This window comes from Conger conger, chromosome 1, assembly GCF_963514075.1.
Source record: "Conger conger chromosome 1, fConCon1.1, whole genome shotgun sequence".
Classification (NCBI taxonomy): domain Eukaryota; kingdom Metazoa; phylum Chordata; class Actinopteri; order Anguilliformes; family Congridae; genus Conger; species Conger conger.
Genome location: NC_083760.1, coordinates 43945046 through 43965315, shown reverse-complemented (window position 1 = coordinate 43965315; position 20270 = coordinate 43945046). Strand labels below are relative to the sequence as shown.

At 38.8% G+C, this 20270-nt stretch overlaps 1 protein-coding gene across 1 annotated transcript in view; it reads left to right on the top strand.

The window, feature by feature from the left end:
* The window catches only part of coch (coagulation factor C homolog, cochlin (Limulus polyphemus)), a 45295-nt gene that overhangs the window by 16014 nt on the left and 9011 nt on the right, over positions 1-20270 (top strand). The window contains exons 5-7 of the mRNA XM_061229723.1: positions 5848-5981; positions 6970-7038; positions 7370-7423. Of these exons, the coding sequence (XP_061085707.1) occupies positions 5848-5981; positions 6970-7038; positions 7370-7423 (257 nt within the window). The remainder of the gene's footprint in view (positions 1-5847; positions 5982-6969; positions 7039-7369; positions 7424-20270) is intronic.

Here is a 20270-nt window from a genome sequence, read left to right as displayed (position 1 = left end):
TGAATTTAAGGACTATAAGCACAGGCAGAGGGTGAGTCAATATGTCTGTGAGCATTTTTCAATGATAGGAAGGGATTTACAATGGTCTTGTAACAATGTTTTAACATTAAGAGTAAAATTAGTGTTGGGAATAATATAATTGTTAACAATTTAGGCAATATTCGTGGTTCCATGCCATTTAAAAGTAAGTAGACAAGTGCTAACGTCAGTCACGATAATGTCAATCATGCTATATTTATGTAATTAATGGAAAACTAAATAACCATTTTCTTTTATTACTATTCTGTTTTTATTACTGAGATATAGTCTTTACATTGTGCTAGATTACATTTTCTACTTCCAGTAGTTTGAAGACAATTTTGAATCAAAGTTGAATAGATTTTTTGATTGATGTCCATTTTCTGTAATGTCAGTCACACAACAAATTTCCACCACAGCACAAAGAAGCACATAGCTAAAGATGAATTCACAATATTTCTGTGTCAAACAAGGGCCTAGTATACTATAGTATAGTAGCCCAAAACCTTGATACTTAATAATAAATACAATGGCAGCTGTACAATAATACTTGTCACAAAACTCTCCAATTTGTAACGTCAGTCACAACAGATTCACCCTGGGAGATAATCTTCAAGTGTCTCACAATGAGAGGTTTTTTTTATTTATTTCAGATTTTTCACTTTCTCTCCCAATTGTACTGTATCTATACCAGTTACCCATGTTATCTCGGATACACCGCATACATATGATGATCTCCCCCACCAGTCAAATGGATCTAACAATCTGGAGAGCAACACACTGTTGTTGTACGCAGCGATCCTCCCCCTGCTAAGTTCTCCCCCTTCCCTTGGAGCAGCGAGCCAATTATGCCGCTCCTCGTGAGCTGGCCAAACTCAGCCTTTGGCAGCCTCGGTGTGCAACTGCAACGAACTGAACTGCAACAGCTGCATCTTAGCCTGTTGCACCCAGCAGCTCGCACACCTTCTGACCAGTATTGATGCTGATTCTTTCTTAATGGCCCCGAGGTGATTCATAGCCCAGCAAGGGACACCAGCAGAGCTGTTCAGAGAGAGCAAATATTGGGGGAGGTGAGAGTCTCTTTGACACATTATCTCCTGACCTGCACCAGCAGCTTGCCAAGCAGAAGATAGCCACTGCATTCAACCCGTCTGCTGCACCCCACTTTGGAGGAGCTTGGGAAATTTGCTCCAGCAAAACTGCCCCATATACCACAGTGGGTTCCTAGCTAGTCCCAGAGGAAGTGCTTTGAACCGTACTCCTAGAAGTAGAAGGGATCTTATATTATATAATTGCTTTGTATTATGTTAATGCATGTGTATTCAGGATTTACATTTAACATTTCCTGAATTGTGTTGGTACTGACATCATTTATTTTATTTGTTTCAGAACCACCCATCTATAATCCATATGCCCAAACATATTCATACACTTTCTTACACCCATTCATCCTGTCCATGCCAGTGGCACCGATGCTTATATCTCCCATGAAATTTGAACTTAAGTAAAATACTTAAGAAACATAAGTAGCCTATATCACCTATTATTTTGTATTTTAATGCCTAAGAAAATGCATGATTTGACTGGTTCCACTCAAATTTATACTACAGAACTGTGCTTATCTGTGCACTCTTTGTTGCATACAGAATACAGCTCTGGGGCTGGTTTCCCAAAAACCTCTTAAAGGAGTAACATGGTGGTTGAATGTGACACTTGCCAGTTGTCTTCAGGATACAATAAAACATGCATTTTGTTTTATTACTCAGTCATTTAAATGTTTTCTAAGTCTAAATTTCCCACTATAAAAGTTCACCTAAAAAAGTTGCTATAAAACTGTCTGGGCATGGTAATGAGAACTCTGATTGTGTGCAAAGTGGGGACAGGGTCTGCCATTGCTGTTTGTTATCATAGCTACCTCCATGATGCGCACTCATCTTGGGAGACTTAATTTTCACAAGCTAGCTAACTTAATATTTCAACTATCAATAGCTAAGATAAGGACGCTGACTTATTAAATAATAATTTTCTGCTAGCTTGCTAGCCAAGTTAAGATAAAAGCACAACTCTAGCATCCTTATGAAAGTAAACTAGCTCGGTAACATAAGGTGATTATGTCACCTTATGAAAGCAACCAAAATGAATATAACCAGAAATAGTCTAATACTCCTTAAAAGGCAGTCAAATTTAAGTGAACCTAACATGAGTAAAATATTTGCATTGTCTTTCCTGTAGGCCAACAGCGCAAGCTATGGGTCACGAGTTATAGGCAAAGGATAAGGGGAGTGGCTATCCATGTGTAACGCACATGCACAGGAGAACATTCTCAACCAGTTGAAAATAAAACGATACATTTAAAACTAATGAACGGACATATTTCTGTTTCTGTAATATCATGACTGCACTTCAGAAAATCCTGCAGTTGAACCAAATGTCTAAGAGTAGGAAGAGGACACATCAGAGTAGGGAAGAACAGGCACAATTGTAACATATCTTTTATTTATTTCTAACATAATATTTCAGCTCTTAATTACTCCAAGGTAACACAAAAGTGGTGAAATGTAACCATAAAGAGCATACACTTGTCTGCTTGAATAAGACATGTTAGGTTTGAGGTCTTCAATAATTTTTTCATCAATCACAGGCTTGCATGTAATATTAATTACAAACCTAAAATGAATATTACATGCAAAAAAAAAAATCTATACTTCGGGTAACATAGACTCACCGTGTTCCGAACACCATATTAGCTCACAGAGCTTATGTCCGAAACTGAAGCCAGTTGATTTGATGCCTCATTGCCTCGCTGCCTGATTAGTCATCTGTCCTTCAAAGATGACTTCGGAGGTGCCTTCGCAGCATGCAAATGAGACGTACTTTGAAGGCAGAAAGACGTCAGAGTGAAAGTAACGTAATTACGTTATAATTCCGTAATTGTAGTGGGATATGTAGTCATTAGGTCATTTCAAAGTGTGGAAATTGTAGACGATTTCTCGACGGGCTTGTATTCTCTTCGGAAAAATTTGTACTTTTCCGGCATCAGTTTATGCTTGGTAACCATATGAGTAAAATGCCTGGACTCCTTTTTTATTTTTGAAACATAGTTCTTATAGTGAAATGGGAATGAGAAATTTTCTTTGTGACCCAGGGGGTGTGGTTTTGACGTTGGGACTTCGGTACTCCATTACAAACAATTTAGCTGGCTAGCTCACAGAGACTTAAAAACATTAAATATGCTATTTCAGTACAGGTGTACCTAATAACGTGCTCACTGAGGTTATATGAACTATTAAATATTAGCATTTACAAGCTGGTGTACCTAATTAAGTGGTAACTGAGTATATATGAACTTTTTCATAGAGCAGATGCTATTGTGACATCAACAGGTTTCCAGGAGAACCATTTGCATATCAATTGTGGATTGGCTGAACTCATACTCATAATTCTAAATTCTAAAAGTATGAGCACGAAACACTGAACATTTTGATGTATAATACACTTTATTGGGAACATTTTTACTTTATTAATGCGATTATCTAATCAGCCAATTGTGTGGCAGCAGTGCAATGCATGAAATCACGTAGATATTGGTCAGGAGCTTCAGTTAATGTTCACATCAACCATCAGAATGAGGAAAAAATTTGATCTAAGTGACTTTGACTGTGGAATGATTGTTGTTGGCAGACAGGGTGGTTTGAGTATCTTCGAAACTGCTGATCTCCTGGGATTTTCACACTAGTCTCTAGAGTTTGCAAAGAACGGTGCAAAAAATAATAATCCAGTAAGCAGCTGACAGAAATGCCTTGTTAACGAGAGACATCAGACGAGAATGGACAAGTTGACACGAATGTCACAGAAATGCAAATAACCATACATTACAACAGCGGTATGCAGAAGAGCATCGCTGAACACACAACGCATCAAACTAGCATACCACAGTTGGCAGCTAGAATACAACAATACAACAGCCAATAAAAAACAACAATACCTATACAAGTAACAATGTCTATACAATCTATACATAAGTGCCATTACAGTCTAAGGCTAATCATGGTGGTGAGTTGGGGAGGGAAAGGTGTGGCCTGAAGAGATGCGTCTTCAGTCTGCGCTTGAAGGAGGTCAGAGACTCTGCCATTCTGACATCCACCGGGAGGTCATTCCACCACCGTGGGACCAGGACAGACAGTAGTCATGAGCGTGAAGTGCAGGTGTGGCGAGGGGGAGGCGCCAGACGGCACGAAGTGGCAGAACGGAGGGGTCTTGTTGGTGTATAGGTCTTGATAAGGGATTGAATATATACAGGGGCTGATCCTTTAACTGCCTAGTATGCGAGCACCAAAGTTTTAAATTTGACGCGAGCCATAACAGGCAGCCAGTGGAGGTTGCTGAGCAGGGGGGTGACATGTGAATGTCTGGGAACATTGAATACCAGACGGGCTGCAGCATTCTGGATCAGTTGTAGGGGTCTGATGGCAGATGCTGGAAAGCCAGCCAGCAGAGAATAGCAATAGTCCAGGCGGGACAGGACCATTGCTTGAACAAGGAGCTGAGTGGAGTAGGTGGTGAGAAATGGTCGGATTCTCCGGATGTTTTACAGGAAGAACCTGCGCGCCCGGGTCACCATAGCGATGTTCCCAGAGAAGGATAGCCTGTTGTCCATCACCACTCCAAGGTTTCTTGCACTAGGGGATGAGGTCACTGTGGTATCCCCTAGTGAGATGGAGAAATCAGAGAAGGGAGAGGTTAAAGCAGGGATGAAGATTACCTCTGTCTTACCTGGGTTGAGCTTTAGGTGGTGGTTGCCCATCCAGCTCTGGATGTCTCTCAGGCAGGCGGAGATACGGGTAGAGACCTGTGTGGCAAATCAGACTATTGCTACTCCTGCTAATGCTACGGTGTACCTTTGGTAAGTTGTTGCCAGGGTGTTGCTAGTTGGATGCTTGATGGATGCTAGGTTGTTGCTAGGTGGTTGCTAAGGCATTGCTAGGTGGTTGCCAGGTGATTGTTAAGGAGTTGCTAGGTGGTTACTTGGGTGTTGCTAGGGGGTTGCTAGGGTTTTACTGAGTGGTTGCTAGAGTGTTGCTAGATGGTTGCTAGGGTTTCACTAAGTGGTTGCTAGAGTGTTGCTAGGTGGTTGCTAAAGTGTTGCTAGGTGGTTGCTAGGTTGTTGCTAGGTGGTTGCTAAGGTTACTGCTAGGTGATTATTAAGGAGTTGCTTGGTGGTTGCTTGGGTGTTGCTAGGTGGTTGCTAAGCTGTTGCTTGATGGTTGCTAAGGTGTTGCTAGGTGGTTGCTAGGGTGTTGCTTGGTGGTTGCTAGGTTGTTGTTAGGTGGTTGCAAAGGTGCTTCACCCTTTTTTATTCAATAAAACTCAAATGTTTACTTCACAAAAAAGTGAGCAATGAATGCAGTTCAAGAAAATAAACATTTTGACTTCTGTAACATTTTTGTGTCAAAGACCAGAAAATGGCTGTGGCAGGGATGCCAACCAATCCTTGTACCAACCAACCCTATTCCCTCACCCCTACCTGTGTACCTGTGAGTCTGTGGGAGAGGTTTATGGTGGGCTGATTACATAGACGGGTGAAATGCACATACCAAAAAAAGCTCAGCCCAAATTCAAGGAACTACAACAGTCTAGTAAGTAGAATGCTGGGTAGAAGAGGCTCTATAATTTAAACCCTTACATTTGTAGAGAAAAATCCCCCCAACCCAAATTGTTTTTAAATTATGAACATGCTAAAGATTGATAAAATAATTTTTGGTCTTCTGCCACAGCTTTTGGAGCTCATCATAAATGTCTTGGCTTTCTCCCTCCCTCTCTCTCTTTCAGAGGTGTAATCCCTCAATCAGGAGGGCCACTGAAAGTCCACAGACTGCCTGGTCGGGAAAACTACCTCAGCTCACTCTCTCACAGGGTCAAATCTCAGACTCTGCCCAGGTGGACGGCATCATTCACCATGTCCAGTAGGCAGAGCTATTTACTGTCACTTTATTTATTTCGGGTTATTAGTTAAGGAAACTGTGGTCGTGCCATGTTCAAAGTATTTTCATCAGTTGAGTGAGCCACTATGTTTCTTTTATGAGTAAATGAAGTAGAAGCAGTCACACTTTTTCTGACCTTTCTTTTCTGAATGACAGAAATTCTGTGACTGTTTTATCTTCCTTGTCACCACAAGAGGGTAGTAAAACAGTGCCAATCTCCTGGACCCTGTTCCACAAAGTAGAATGACTGAACTGAATAACTGCACAAAGTAAAACCTGGAAGCTCTTTTTCCTTCAATCCATCTTCCAGATTTTGGAGTGTTCTGGGTTTCACTCGGTGCAGATATTCAGCTACCTCAGTAATCCTTTTTTGGTTTATTTTTGTGGAAAAGGCCCCTGGAAAGCATATTACAAGCATTATCGTGGAAAAGTTACAGCTAACATTTGAATGTTTTAAACATTATAAAACAAAATTGTTGTAATTTCATAGTGTAATAAATAAAGTAATGGTTGTAATTATAAGGTTGTTTGATTCTTAGCTGGGTTACCCTTTGTACCCTGTACCCATTGTACTTAACCTGAATTGCTTTCGAAAAAATAACCAACCATATAAATGGATTTTGTGTAAAAATGTAATCTGTGAATCTGGATTGGATGTGTCTACTAAGTGCTGAAATGTAATAGTAAGTGCAAATGATTAAATCAATGCTTTAAATATACATTTCTTATGTCAGCGGTTTTGAAATGTTGTAATTTTTTATTTTTTTTATCAGGCAGGTCATAGGATTACATATGAAAAACTTAATATAATCACTACCAGTTACAGAAAATAATTCCATATTTGAATGCATGTCAGGTTACATTTTATTAAAGGCTAGATTGCTGAATATATATGCACTTAGTAAGTGGGGTTTGAGGTCAGAAACCATTATTCTATGTAATCTCTGTACCTGTGATTTTTGTCTGCCAGAACTGATCAGCCAGCCCATGGAGGTGTTGGGTGAATCCAGCACCACTGCACTTCCAAGACCTGGTCCAGGTGCAGTACAGCCTTGGAATTCTCTGTTCTTATAATATTAGGAAATAGCTGAACCATAGTATCTATGTACTCTACAACACAGGCTAGAAAAGAGCTGAACCAGTCTGTCTGTACTGTTCAACACAGGTTAGATGAGAGCTGAACCACAGTCTCTCTGTATGCTACAACACAGGCTAGATGAGAGCTGAACCACATTTTCTCTGTATGCTACAACACAGGCTAGATGAGAGCTGAACCACAGTCTTTTTATGAATCTGCTACTTTGTGAAGGCAATATGTATTGTCTGACTGTATGACTTTACTGAATCACAACCTTTTTGGTTTCTCACAGCAAAGAAAGCACTTAAGAAGAACCTGAAGAAGCCAGCTCAAAATGGAAACAAAGGTCAGGTAATTTTTGGAGAACGGGTGGGGCAGGGGGCAGGGCCCAGATTTTTTAGTCCTCATAAGGCATAGAGTTACCCTTGGTTCCATTGTTCTTCAGAATTGGAGTAATTACATTATTGACTGTGGGGAGATGTACAATTTCTGATTGCATCACCCGGGGACAGGGGCTCAAAAATTGGTTTGGGGACAGACTCTTTGCTCTCCGATGACCATCACTGGTCAATCTGGTACCCAGGGTCTGCTTGCAAGTGAAGTGTCTTCTTCCACCAGATCTGTCTGAGCTTGGCTGTAGGCTGCAGTGTGACATGAAGTAGGTTGTTAACACCACATATTTTGGAGGAGAACCTGGTATGTCTACACTCTTCTAAATTGTCTGCAGGAAAGCTGCTGTAAATACTGAATTGGAGTTTCCAAATTACGGAGGACATTTTTTAAAATTCTTGACATATGATTGCAAAGCCATCGCTCTGGAAAGGTACAGGATTTAAACTTCATATATTTCCACTAATCAGTTCTTATTTATGTACAGATACAGGCCTAATATGAAATTACCTTTGTAAGGACACAAGGGTAGTTAGTATAAATAAATGTGGTTCCAAATTCAAACAATTTTAAACCATTGTTCTGCATATGCATTCAGACAGGGTGTATGATGAATCATGAATATGTTTTTACCTTCAGATTAGCAGCAGTCGGTGAGCAGAATATTTAAACTGATCATTGGTCTCAACAATCTGAAGAGTTTCTAGAGAAAGCTATTTCTTTGTGATCATTTTTCTCCCCTCATGGGTGAATGTGACGTGCGCGTTACATCTCCCTTAACAGACGGATTGGATCATATGACCGTTTTTCAAGTCACATGGCCTTTATATGGGTTTTCTATAGGGCGCCTTAGTCCATAATGGGTTAAACTAAAATGTATTGACTAAAATTAAAACACTGGCCCGGTATGACATCTGGGTACAGTACAGTCCAATACTTTAACACTGAAGCAATAAACCTTACAGTATAAGAGCTACGGAAATCGCATTGGCCACTCTCTTGCCTCTTTGCCGCTCTTTGCCGTTCTCTTTGGACTCTCTCTTCACCCTTCTGCTCCTGACTCGGACAGAGGCCAAGTTCTCCACAGCGAGTAGGCCTCAGACATAGCTTACCTTGCGCTAACCAAAATCTATATCAACGATCATCAAATCTGGACCTGGTAATTAGCTGAATAATTAGTTCTACTGATTGGCCAGACTGTCTTCACACCTGACGCAGAGGTAAAGTATCCTTGTCTTCCATTGTAGAGACTATGGACAAAGACAAAAATAGTTTGGACATGTGACATAGTTACATCATATAGCCTACAAACAAAGATGCCTCTACCGACTAGCCTACGTCAAAGACAAAAACACAGAGTTATTATTTTGAGATGTAATGGTTAGAATCGTTCATAAATTCAGAACAGAGTGGGAACTTACAAACACGTATTACTGAATATTCAGACAAACACAGAGAGCAATACAGCACACGTTTTTACCTATATGATCGTAAGAAATACACTTGATTTTATAGTTGGTCCGTTTAGCCTATTTCCCCGAACGTAGATACAGTATGCTAATATTAATTGGGCGAGGACGCCCAGTTTTAAAATCCTGGCTATGCCACTACACATCACGTATGTATTATTTTGAGATCCAATGGTTAGAGTGTGGGAATTTACAGACGCTCATATTACTGAATATACAAACGAAGCTGGAGAAGTTGCAGTACACACACAAGAAATGTACTTACTCATGAAGTTCACCTTTCGTTGTTCAAAATGACATCGCTCTTCGTCCGTATCAGCTTCATCTCCACTCTCCCACAAGGAATGCAGTCATTTGTGCCATTTTCCAAAATTAAATGTGTTCAGTGATGTAAAATTTTTACGTCAAAAGAAGTTAACACCCTATGCTTCTGCATGTTATTTTATCGTGCTTTACAGCTAGCGTTCTCGCACGTGGCATCGCCCCTCCTCTGCCAGAGAATAATTATCACCTCATTTCAATGTGAATGAGACGGGCCAGAATTTGTCTCACATATAATCAGTAAAGATGAAGAAATTGCATTGGTCTTATTAATCCAATTTAAAACATTTTAAAACAATTCATATTATGTGCATTGCATATGTTTGGTAAAATCTCGCAAAGTTAATCATCCAAATGGAAAGGAAAGTTGTTCTGATCTTGTCGGTGTCACCGGCAACACTCCAGACCTCTGAGGGTTAAAAAGATGCGATCAAATTTAAGTAACATAGATTGGGAGCTTGATTGCAGAACTGTCAATGAAAAGTGGAGCAGGTTCAAAAGGGTTATACTTCATACTCAATGTAAATTCATTCCAAAGGTGCGGAAAGGTAAGTTGAAAAAACTCTCCACAGTGGATGAATAAAGCTATAAGTAAGCGTTTGCGAATCAGCTGTATAAGATGTATAAAGGACAGTACTGAGAGTAATAAGGCTGAATATTGTAATATGCATGCTAAGGTAAAAAAATAACTAAGGTTAGCCAAAAGGCTATTTCAAAGGCTAACTGCGCACATTGAAAAATGTAATCTCAAACATTTCTTTCAATACTGTAGTAGGAAAAGGAAAGGTTAAGAGGAGGGTTGAGTACATTAAGAATAACACAAGAGAACTGCTGTATGAGAATGAAGATATTTCTCATGCCATAAATGGCTACTTTGTTGACAGTTTTACCAAGGAGGAGGTTACTAATAGAATGGAAGGCATATTCAATACTCAGAATATATTAGCCGATATTGAGATAGGGGTTAAAGAAATTGGATAAATTACATAACCTGAAAATAAATAAGGCAGCAGGCCCCGATGGAATATTCCCTACGGTACTCAGAGTTAAGTGAGATCATTTGTATATGACTGGCAAGCATTATTACAGTCTTTAGAAACTGGAAAAATACTTCATTACTGGAGACAAGGTAATATAATACCAATATATAACAAAGGGGACCATATTGATCTAGAAAACTACAGGCCTGTCGGTCTAACTTGCATCACATGTAAAATACTGGAATCTGTCATTAGAGGAATGGAATTATTACAAACTGGAATTATTTCTTGAAAATTCCAAGGGAATTTTAAGGGATTCTAAGGGATAGCCGACATGGTGTTCGTATGGGTAGGTCATGCCTGACAAACCTTTTGGCATTCTTTGAGGCAGCTACCAAGTGTTTTGATGCTAGCAGGGCTTATGATATTGTATATTTAGATTTCCAAAATACATTTGATTAGGTACCGCATGACAAACTTATTTTCAAAATGAAGATCGTAGGAATTTCAGGAGCCATCTCCGAGTGGGTTTGGAGCAGGTTATGGGATAGTCACTCAAAGAGTGGGAGTAGGAGGGACTTTATCTGAGCAGGGTATAGAGGGAAGTCCCACAGGGCTCGATTCTGGGGCCACTGCTCTTCCTCATTTACATAAATAACAGGCATTGAAAGTACTTTAGTTAAATTTGCAGATGAAACAAAACTAGGAGGTTTAGCTAACAGTTTGGAATCTACTAAAGTAAACCACTAAGAATGAAATGGGAAACTTGGAAAATGAAATTAACTTCATTAAATTAACGTACATAGTGGAAATGAAAACATGAGGCAGGATTACTTTATGGGTGGGACAAAATTGATAAATTGAAAAAGACTTGGGGCAATAGATGATTAAAGCCTTTCATGTTCTAGTCAATGTGCGGTAGCAGTAAAATAAAAAAAGGCCAACAGGATGCTCGGTTGCATAGCAAAGAGTATTGAGTATAAATCTAAAGAATGAGAAAGATGCTGGTTCAGAGAAAGGCAACCAGATAGATTCCATGTATAAAATATAAGAATTATTAGGATAGACTTAAGATGTTTAATCTCTTTAAGCTTGGTAAAAGGAGACTTTAGGATTAGATTGATGCTTTTAACAAAGTCAACTACAAGCGATCCGTCAGGGTGGGTTTCGGTAGCAGAATGGGAGGGCACAAATGGAAATTGAAAAAGGATAAATTCCACACAGAGAGTGTTATCACTGTGTGGAATAGCTTGCCAGGACATGTAGTGGAAGCAGAAACACTGGGGTTTTCAAGACCAGGCTTCATACAGTGCTCAATACTATTTAGCTTTTAGGCAAACAACCAGTAGGTAAACTTAGTGGTAGGAAAAGGCAAGCATTGCTGGGATAAATGGCCGGTCCATTATGTTATGTCTCTACATCAAAAAATCATGTTCCAATATAAGAACAAAAATATACAATTCAGAATTTGCATGAATGAACACTTTTTTTCCAGCTATCTATTTGCCAGAACTATACCTAAGCAAACAAGGTTTCCTACCCTTTCCAACAAAGTATAATGTGTCATAATCAGGTGATGGACAGTTTAGGAATATCGCTGCCTTCACATAGCAGAATGAATATTCAGATTTGTGTAAAACAGTCAGTGAGCCTTTCAGGCACATTATTATCCAACATAAATCTGTGCAGAATACGCTAAGCTTTCACCACAGGGATGGGCTATATCACTGTAAAACTATGTTTTTAGCTATCCTGGGGGTATTTATCCGGCTGTTATGAATACATGACAGTAGGATATGTGGGTTGAAGTTTGGTGGTACAACCGACATCAGATTGCTCTTGGTCTGTGTATATTCCAATATTGTTCCTTTGTACTTTTGTGCATTGTACTTTTAAAAGAGTTTTGCAGTGGTGTGCAAAGATTTGAGCACCCCTGGTCAAAAAGCCTTTTACAATTAATAGTGAATAGAAGTCAACCTGACATTCATTAAACATGACACATTTCTTCAAATTTTAAAGCAAGATTACTTTTTATTAGAATTTGTTACAGTGACAAAATGAATAAAAAAGACCCTGTAAAAGTTTGGGAACCCTGTCAGTTAGTACTTTGTAACTCTTCCTCGGGCAACTATAACATAGATTGTAACCAGATTGTTCCTGTAGCCAGGGAAGAGTCTTTCAATTCTCGCTTTTGGAATTTTTCCCCATTCTTCCTGGAAAAACACCTCTAGCTCAGAAATATATATTCATCAGGCTCATTGCATGTACAGCATTTTTTAGATCTCTCCACAGATTTTCAATAATAATCAAGTCTGGAGGACTGTGGTGGCTATTCCAAAACTTTCATCTGTCTTTCCTGGAGGTATTCAAGGTTGATTTCGGGATATGCTTTGGATCATTGCCTTGCTGGAATACCCAACCTCTCTTCAATGTCAATGTCTGGACTGATTTTTGAACATTAGCCTCTAAAATATCTTGATATTTGGTGGAATCTATTCTTGATCACTTTGAATCCACCTTCATGGTTAGAATCCTTATGGTTAGTCCATTTCATTAGTTCAGTTCAGCTAAAAGGGACAAGTGAATGTGATCCGCAACCTGAAAATGTTAAAAAGAACAGTTAAGCAAGTATGACTCCTTGTACATGAAATATGTATTTCACCTGCATTGAGAGATATCGGTCTTGTTTGTTTACTACAAACAATGGGTAGCCTGAAGATCCGTTAATGCAGTCTTTTTGAAAAACAAATCAACGGACATAACATTTTCTGTTACATTGAACATTCTTTGCTGAATCTTCATGCATTAGCATCTGGGTGAAATCAAGGGCTTTATTGATCAGCGGCCGCTTCATGCAGAAGTTTAATGAGAATTAACAGATAATTATGTATAAACACGACTTTCCTGTGTTCAGAATATATCGCCTGATGTTATAAACACCGTTTCTGAACAGTACACAAGGAGCAAGGATCGAATTTCACAAAATGCCTGCTCACCAGTCTCTCAATAGCCAAAGGGTCTACATTAGGTACCGACATTCAATGGATCCATAGGGCTACCCACAAAAGTGGATTAAATAGTGCATTTCACCAAAGATATAACACTCAACATTTGTAATAAAACTGGATTGCAGTCAGTGAATAACATCAGCCTAGCTATCTTTTTTATTTTTTTTAAAGATGCTGTATTTTCATAACCTGTACCACCTCTGCGTGTTAATGTTGGTTAATTTTCTTAGGGAGCAAACAAGCTAGCTACAGTTGTGTTCAAGAAAATAGCAGTACAACATCAGTAACCTGATGAACCACTATTATTAGTAGTAGTGATATTTCTGCATGGCAAATACTTGTAGATGTAGTAGTGTAATATAAAAACAGCAGACCCAAATGTCATGACATGCAAGTTCTGAGTAAGTTCTTGCAAGTTTAATTCGAGAATTAATTCATTCTGTGAAAAAACACGTGTCATTAATTGTCCTTTATTAAGGAAGAAGGGAAGCAAATGTTTACACATTGTTATAAAATATATTTCCTTCTGAATTGCTAAGTAAAATGGGCTGTTCCAAACATTGTTCGGAGGAACAACATCATTTGATTAAAAAGTTGATTGGAGAGGGGAAAACATATAAAGAAGCAAATTATTGGTTGCTCAGCTAAAATGATCCCAAATGCTTTAAAATGGCAACAAGCGGAAGAAAACAAGCAACTACTGTTAAAACGGATCAAAGAATAGTCAGAATGGCAAAGTTTCAGCCATTCATCAGCTCCAGAAAGATCAAAGATGATCTACAATTACCTGTAAGTGCTGTTACAGTCAGAAGATGTTTGATCGAAGCTAAGCTATCAGCAAGAAGCCCCCGTAAAGCACCATTGTTGAAAAAAGGCCATGTGCAGAATCAGTTAAATTTTTCGAAGGAACACATCGATTGGCCCAATGAGAAATGGCGTTACATTCTGTGGACTGATGAGAGTAAAATTGTTCTTTTCAGGTCTAGTGGTCGTCGACAGTACGTCAGACAACCCCCAGGTACTGAATTCAAGCCACAGTACACTGTAAAGACAGTGAAGCATGGTGGCGCAAAAATCATGGTATGGATATGTTTTTCATTCTACGGTGTTGGATTCGTATACCAGGGATCATGGATCAGTTTGAATACATCAAAATACTTGAAGAGATTTTGTTGCCATATGCCAAAGAGGAAATGCCCCTGAAATAGATGTTTCAACAAGACAGTGACCCAAAACACACGAGTAAGCGAGCAACGTCTTGGTTCCAGACAAAAAGAATTGAGGTAATGGAGTGGCCAGCTCAATCCCTCGACCTCAAACCCCATTGAAAACTTGTGGGGTGACATTAAAAATTCAGTTTCTGGAGCAAAACCCAAAAATTCACAGGAACTGTGGAATGTAGTTTGTTCATCCTGGGCTGAAATATCTGTTTTTAGGTGCCAGCAGTTGGTTGACTCAATGCAACGCAGATGCGCTGCAGTTATCAAAAACAATGCTTATGTAACTAGTTCACTAATTTAAGTAAAATGTTGAAAAATGTCTTCATTTTATACAGTTTGAGGAGAAAAATGTCGACACTGCCATTTTTTGGAACAGATTAATATTCCTTTTCTTTGCTTCCTGTGAAAGAATAACGCAGACTTGATAAAATTTGCTAATGCTTTGATTTGGAATTGAATGTGTAATGTTTCCACTACATTTGAAATATGGAACTGAAAGCTATTAAAAAATATTCACACTTTATTCACTTTTTTTAACATACTGCTATTTATTTGAACACAACTGTAGCTAATTTCACATAGAATAGCAGTTGTTGCTAGGTGCAACATAGGAAGGCAGCCATTACAATCTGCAAAAGGGACAACATGACCTTGTTCACGTGACAGGCCAATCAAAGAAAGCTGTGGCAAAAGATTTTTTTGGTGTTTTTCTGTGGCCGTTCCCTTCCACTTATTCTATAGTCGCACACCCTCATAGACTTCTGGCAACTGGGGTGTTTTTCTACGGGCTAATTCTAATCCCTTATTTTTATTGTCTTTTTCCCTTTCTTTTCTCCCTTTCTTGCCCCTTGCCCCACCCTTAGGGAGAGGATAGGAAAATATGAAAGAAAAAGGTATAAAGACACACCCCAGTTGCCAGAAGTCTGGGGGCGACATGGCTCAGGCTGTAAGAGCAGTCATCTGGCAGTCGGAGGGTTGCCGGTTCAATCCCCCGCTCGGGCTGTGTCGAAGTGTCCCTGAGCAAGACACCTAACCCCCAAATGCTCCTGAAGAGCTGGTCAGGAAGGAAGGAAAGGAAAATATGGAGAAAAATAAATTATTGGAATGAGCCCAATATCTATTCTTGTCTGTTATTGTGTTCTCATGAACTTGTTTAATGTCATCATTCACAGCCCAAATACGGTTCAAATTTCAAGAACGCAAGAAAAGAAGAACGGATAAAATACCAGCATATGTTCTTGATCCGCCACTTTTATCGAGGATGCATTCTTGCCCAACAAGAACAGATTGCAGCTTGCCAAGCTCCCAATTCAAGTTTTTACCGCAATAAATGTTGCTATAAACCTCCGAAGAATAAAAATGAGGTGATAAATATGTATTATAGTCACCAATTTAAAGCATACAACGTAGCCTTTAGCTAAAAACATTTTACGACTTGGCTCAGCTATCATGTTGACCGAGCCGAGTCGGCTAACTCGTGAGCGCTAGTTAGTTATGTGTTTTTGGGTAACAAGACTGAATGCATTAGTAACAGGAATAAATGAATTAGCTAGTCAAAGAACAGTGGGTGAAAGGGATGCTTTGTTCACTTTAATGTTTTAAGTAGGTTACAGTTTGTCTACAATTGAAACAAATGTATGCACAAAACCATAGTGAAGCCGTTTGAAAAAGAAATGACATACAAAAGGTGGAGAGTAGAGACTGCCAGGAAAGGCTGCTACTGCTTGTTTTGTAACGCTAGCACATGCGTACTTCGCAAGCACGCATTGCATATCAATTGCATGTAACTCTATCTTGCAAGACCGTTCTTGTCATATATGGCAAGCCTGCAGCCTAGTGGTTATGGGACCCACAAGGTTGGCACTTCAATCCCCGTTGTAGCCACGATAAGATCTGCACAGCTGTTGGTAGTCACGTAGTTCACTGTACTTCCCTCTAGGGTCCTCAACGCACTTGTCAGTCTTTAGTTCGGATGGGCCCTGGGGCCCTTCCTCACACTAAGATGCAGGCACACACATGCAAACACATATAACCGACATATGCCAAATGACTAAAATGTAAATGTAAATATGCACGCACACAAACACACAACACAGCACCATTAGACAGATATTTTCAGACAATACTTTGAATTTATTTGGCTCATGAGTTACTTTGGTTATTGGGACACGAATTGAAATGTAATTCACAGTAACTGCTAAAATTAGCAGCTTCTTGGCTAATTTGAATCCAATGCCAGTGAAGTACATTTATGGACTTAAATGTTAAATTATGGACTTGACTAATGTTAATCATTGCAAGATTGTGCAATGTAAGAATGAAGTTACTTAGCCAACATTAATGTTGCTGCAGTTTTGCATTTGAGTTTGCTGAAACAACCCAATCAGCAAAAGTGAAATCTACATGTCATGTTTTGATGGACTAGGATAACCCCAATATAGGTCAGGGATATAGCATGGCTATGTCCTAGTTGCTATAAAACTTTAACTTTTCAGCCAAATGTAGCTGGATTTTCACATGAAAAAGTAGGCTATAGTAGCCTGCCGGGTGCAGTGATTGCGATGGGCAGCTGCTACTGAGAATAGTGAGCGATTTTTTTTTTTTAAGTCATCCAGTTTAGGTAGCTTTGCTACCTGTTCCTCCTGGTCCTCTTTATCCTTTCTTTTATGCGACCAGTTTTCCAAGGCATTTTCACACCAGGCAGCGAAATGGTGCTCAATATTTTATGCATTAGACTGGCGATCTTATGATCAAGACACTTCACATTGGAAAACAGCAAACATATTTCTCGGCAGCACTCTTTGCATATCAGAAAATAATACCAACACCAAATGAATTAGCCTACTACAAGTTATTTCATCGAATAGTTTATACAATATAAAACATTTTCTATAGAACAGACACAATGTCTAAATTTAGCATGATAGACTATTCTACAAAGACAGTGTAATAACCATGACCGAGGCAAGTTTGCTTATTTAAGGATATATAAACACACACCACTGTTGAAGCAGACATCGTCTGTGCATTATATTGACTTTACTGCATATACAGTAGTAATGAAGACTTAAATTTAAGAAGAGGAAATTTGAGCCTGAAGTTATGTAAGAGAATGTACATACAGTGTACACATAAGACACATTCAAATACAAAATAATTACTAAATGTTTTTATAGTTTAGCACTGAATATCTCAATTTCTAAGTGATGGACCAACCCATAACTACTTTATACTAGGCATGTGACAAATCATCAGTTTTTGTAACCAGTTGCCATCCCATTTTTTAAATGGTTAACCTGTTAACCGATACTGCATACGCTGCGGGTCGTATCTTTTTTTTTTTACTGAATTACTGAGAAATTGAATTGCATTTTCAAACTTTATGGGTCATCTCAATAGTTAAATGTCAGCATTGTCTGATAATGGTAAGTCAGCCTAATTGCCAAATTAAATATTTACATTTACATTGTGCAGTGTAACCTCACAGTTGCAGAAATCCCTGTAGTTTAGGCGTGTCATTTTTTTTAAATACAAATGCAGTTAAAATTATCATTCTTCATGTTTTCATCCCTCATCCCTATGGCTTCTGCCTGATAGACTTGATTGGCATGTAATCTGTAAATATGCTGCTGTGAACAACTTTGTTACAGACTGGGTTGTGCACTCAAAATTCTGTGGTCACGCATTATTTGGCTGATGGAATTATAACACCGGGTCCATTTTACCATAGGCGACTGGTCTAATGATTTTACTTTCCTGCCAATACAGGTCTCTGTACAATATATTTTTATCTAACAGTAAACTTGCATTTTATATCCCAATGCATTTTATATAGTGTGGGACAATCATGGTGGTGAGATTAATGTGTTTTCGTTGAAAGCGGGGAATTTTCGCTTTCAATATCCAATGGATAAATAGCCCAATGATAATGTATTGCTTTATTTATTTTTTCTGTATATACCGCATAGTGGAAAGCGAAGTTCAGTTTGCCGTTAGTTTTCATTTGCATGTGTCAACGAATAAACATGGATGAAGAAACGCCATATAATTAAGCCATACGTGAACTAACATCGACAGATTTAAAACACACAAAAAATATTTGACAACAATAGTACTGTAGCATTCAATTCCATGCAGTGTTTTCATTCTTAACCCACTGAAATGGCCGCCGATTGCTTGTGTACAGCATATTGTAATATTTAGTGCAACACTTGTCAAATAATGTATTGCTTTGTTTATTTGTAGATACAGCATATCTACGCTCAGTTTGCAGGTAGTTGTCAATGAATAAATACGGATCTTCTCTGAACCTTAAGAAACGACATAGTATTACAATAAGCCATAAATCAACCAACAGCTACAGAAATTATTTGATAACTCTAATACTGTAGCATTCAATTCCCTGTGGTGTTTGCATTTTAAACCCCCTGAAATGGCCAGATTGCTTGCTCAACTACTGAAGGTTGTCAATTGGCAGTTTAGAATAGTTTAGAACCACAATAATATGCCGAGTGATGAACATGCATTTATTTTAAACTGAGCTTACGGTTATTGGTTATCAATTGTTTGTAACCAGTTACAAATCAGTTTCGGTTTACCGTTTAACCGTTCACACCCCTACTTTATATTACTTGATGTCAATTTGTGTAAAAAAATTGGTAAAGATATCAACTGGCCTTCAAATTCCACATGAATTTTCCCAAAACTGCTCCCAGATGTCCCAGTGTCCCCAAATCTTAACAAAAATCTGCATGTCTTTTTGTCCAGACACATGATGTCGCGTCTAGGAAACGACAGAATTCTAATTTGTCGAAAAACAACTTCACAAGGGAAAAGACTCCACGGCAGCAAGCTCTTCAGGAAAATCTGACTTTATTAGCAGAAGTGCACAAAGCCGGATCAGTTCTGCAGAACTGAACCTCGATTGTTGGTTTCACACACATTTTATACACTTCTTTCAACATTCCTAAAAACACCAGGTGGTCTCTGTGGCGCCTCAATGCGTAGGCCCACATTTTGCTGTGTACGCTGTTTTTAAAAATAAATGTTCTTATCACATCTTGTTCCGTAAACTGTCCTTGAACATGACAGTCTTCAAAGCAAGACATCCCGCCACGCAAGCCGGTCAGGTCACCCTGCTCCGCAAACTATTTTGGCAAAGACAGCCTTCAAGGCAAGATTCCTTGGACTGCAAACTGTTCAAGACGCCCCCGTCCCACAAACTATTTTGGCAAAGACGATAAGAACAAAGAGTCCTTATCACATCGTGTTCCGTAAACTATCCTTGAAAATGACAGTTCTCAAAGCAACATATAGGAATCATAAAAGATGAATTCATGCAAAATATGGTGCTATTCTGTACTTTCCAATTTTCCTTTTTAGCATACACATTATTGTATTCAACTCAGGTTACATATGGGTCACTGTACTTCTAGCACAAATGCGCAGTTAGAAAATATATTGGCATACTTAATCGTACTTTAACATTTGATTAATGGTGGTTTCTTGCGTTTCCATAAGCTCATCTGTAATGAATGATATAGGTTCATTGGATTACATATTCTACAGTTGACACTGTGGCTTCTTGCATTTCCATAAGCTCCTCTGTAATTAATGATATAGGTTCATTCAGATTACATATTGATTATATGAGTAATAGGCAGCATGCCTGTGATACATATTGGTGCACTTTTGGCCTGAAGCTTTAAGAGTTTTGGAGGAACCAGCATGCTCAATTCTAATGGTTTGGCGGTTCAGTCTGATTTTGACTTGTGATTGATTTGTCATAAAACAGAGGAAGAACAC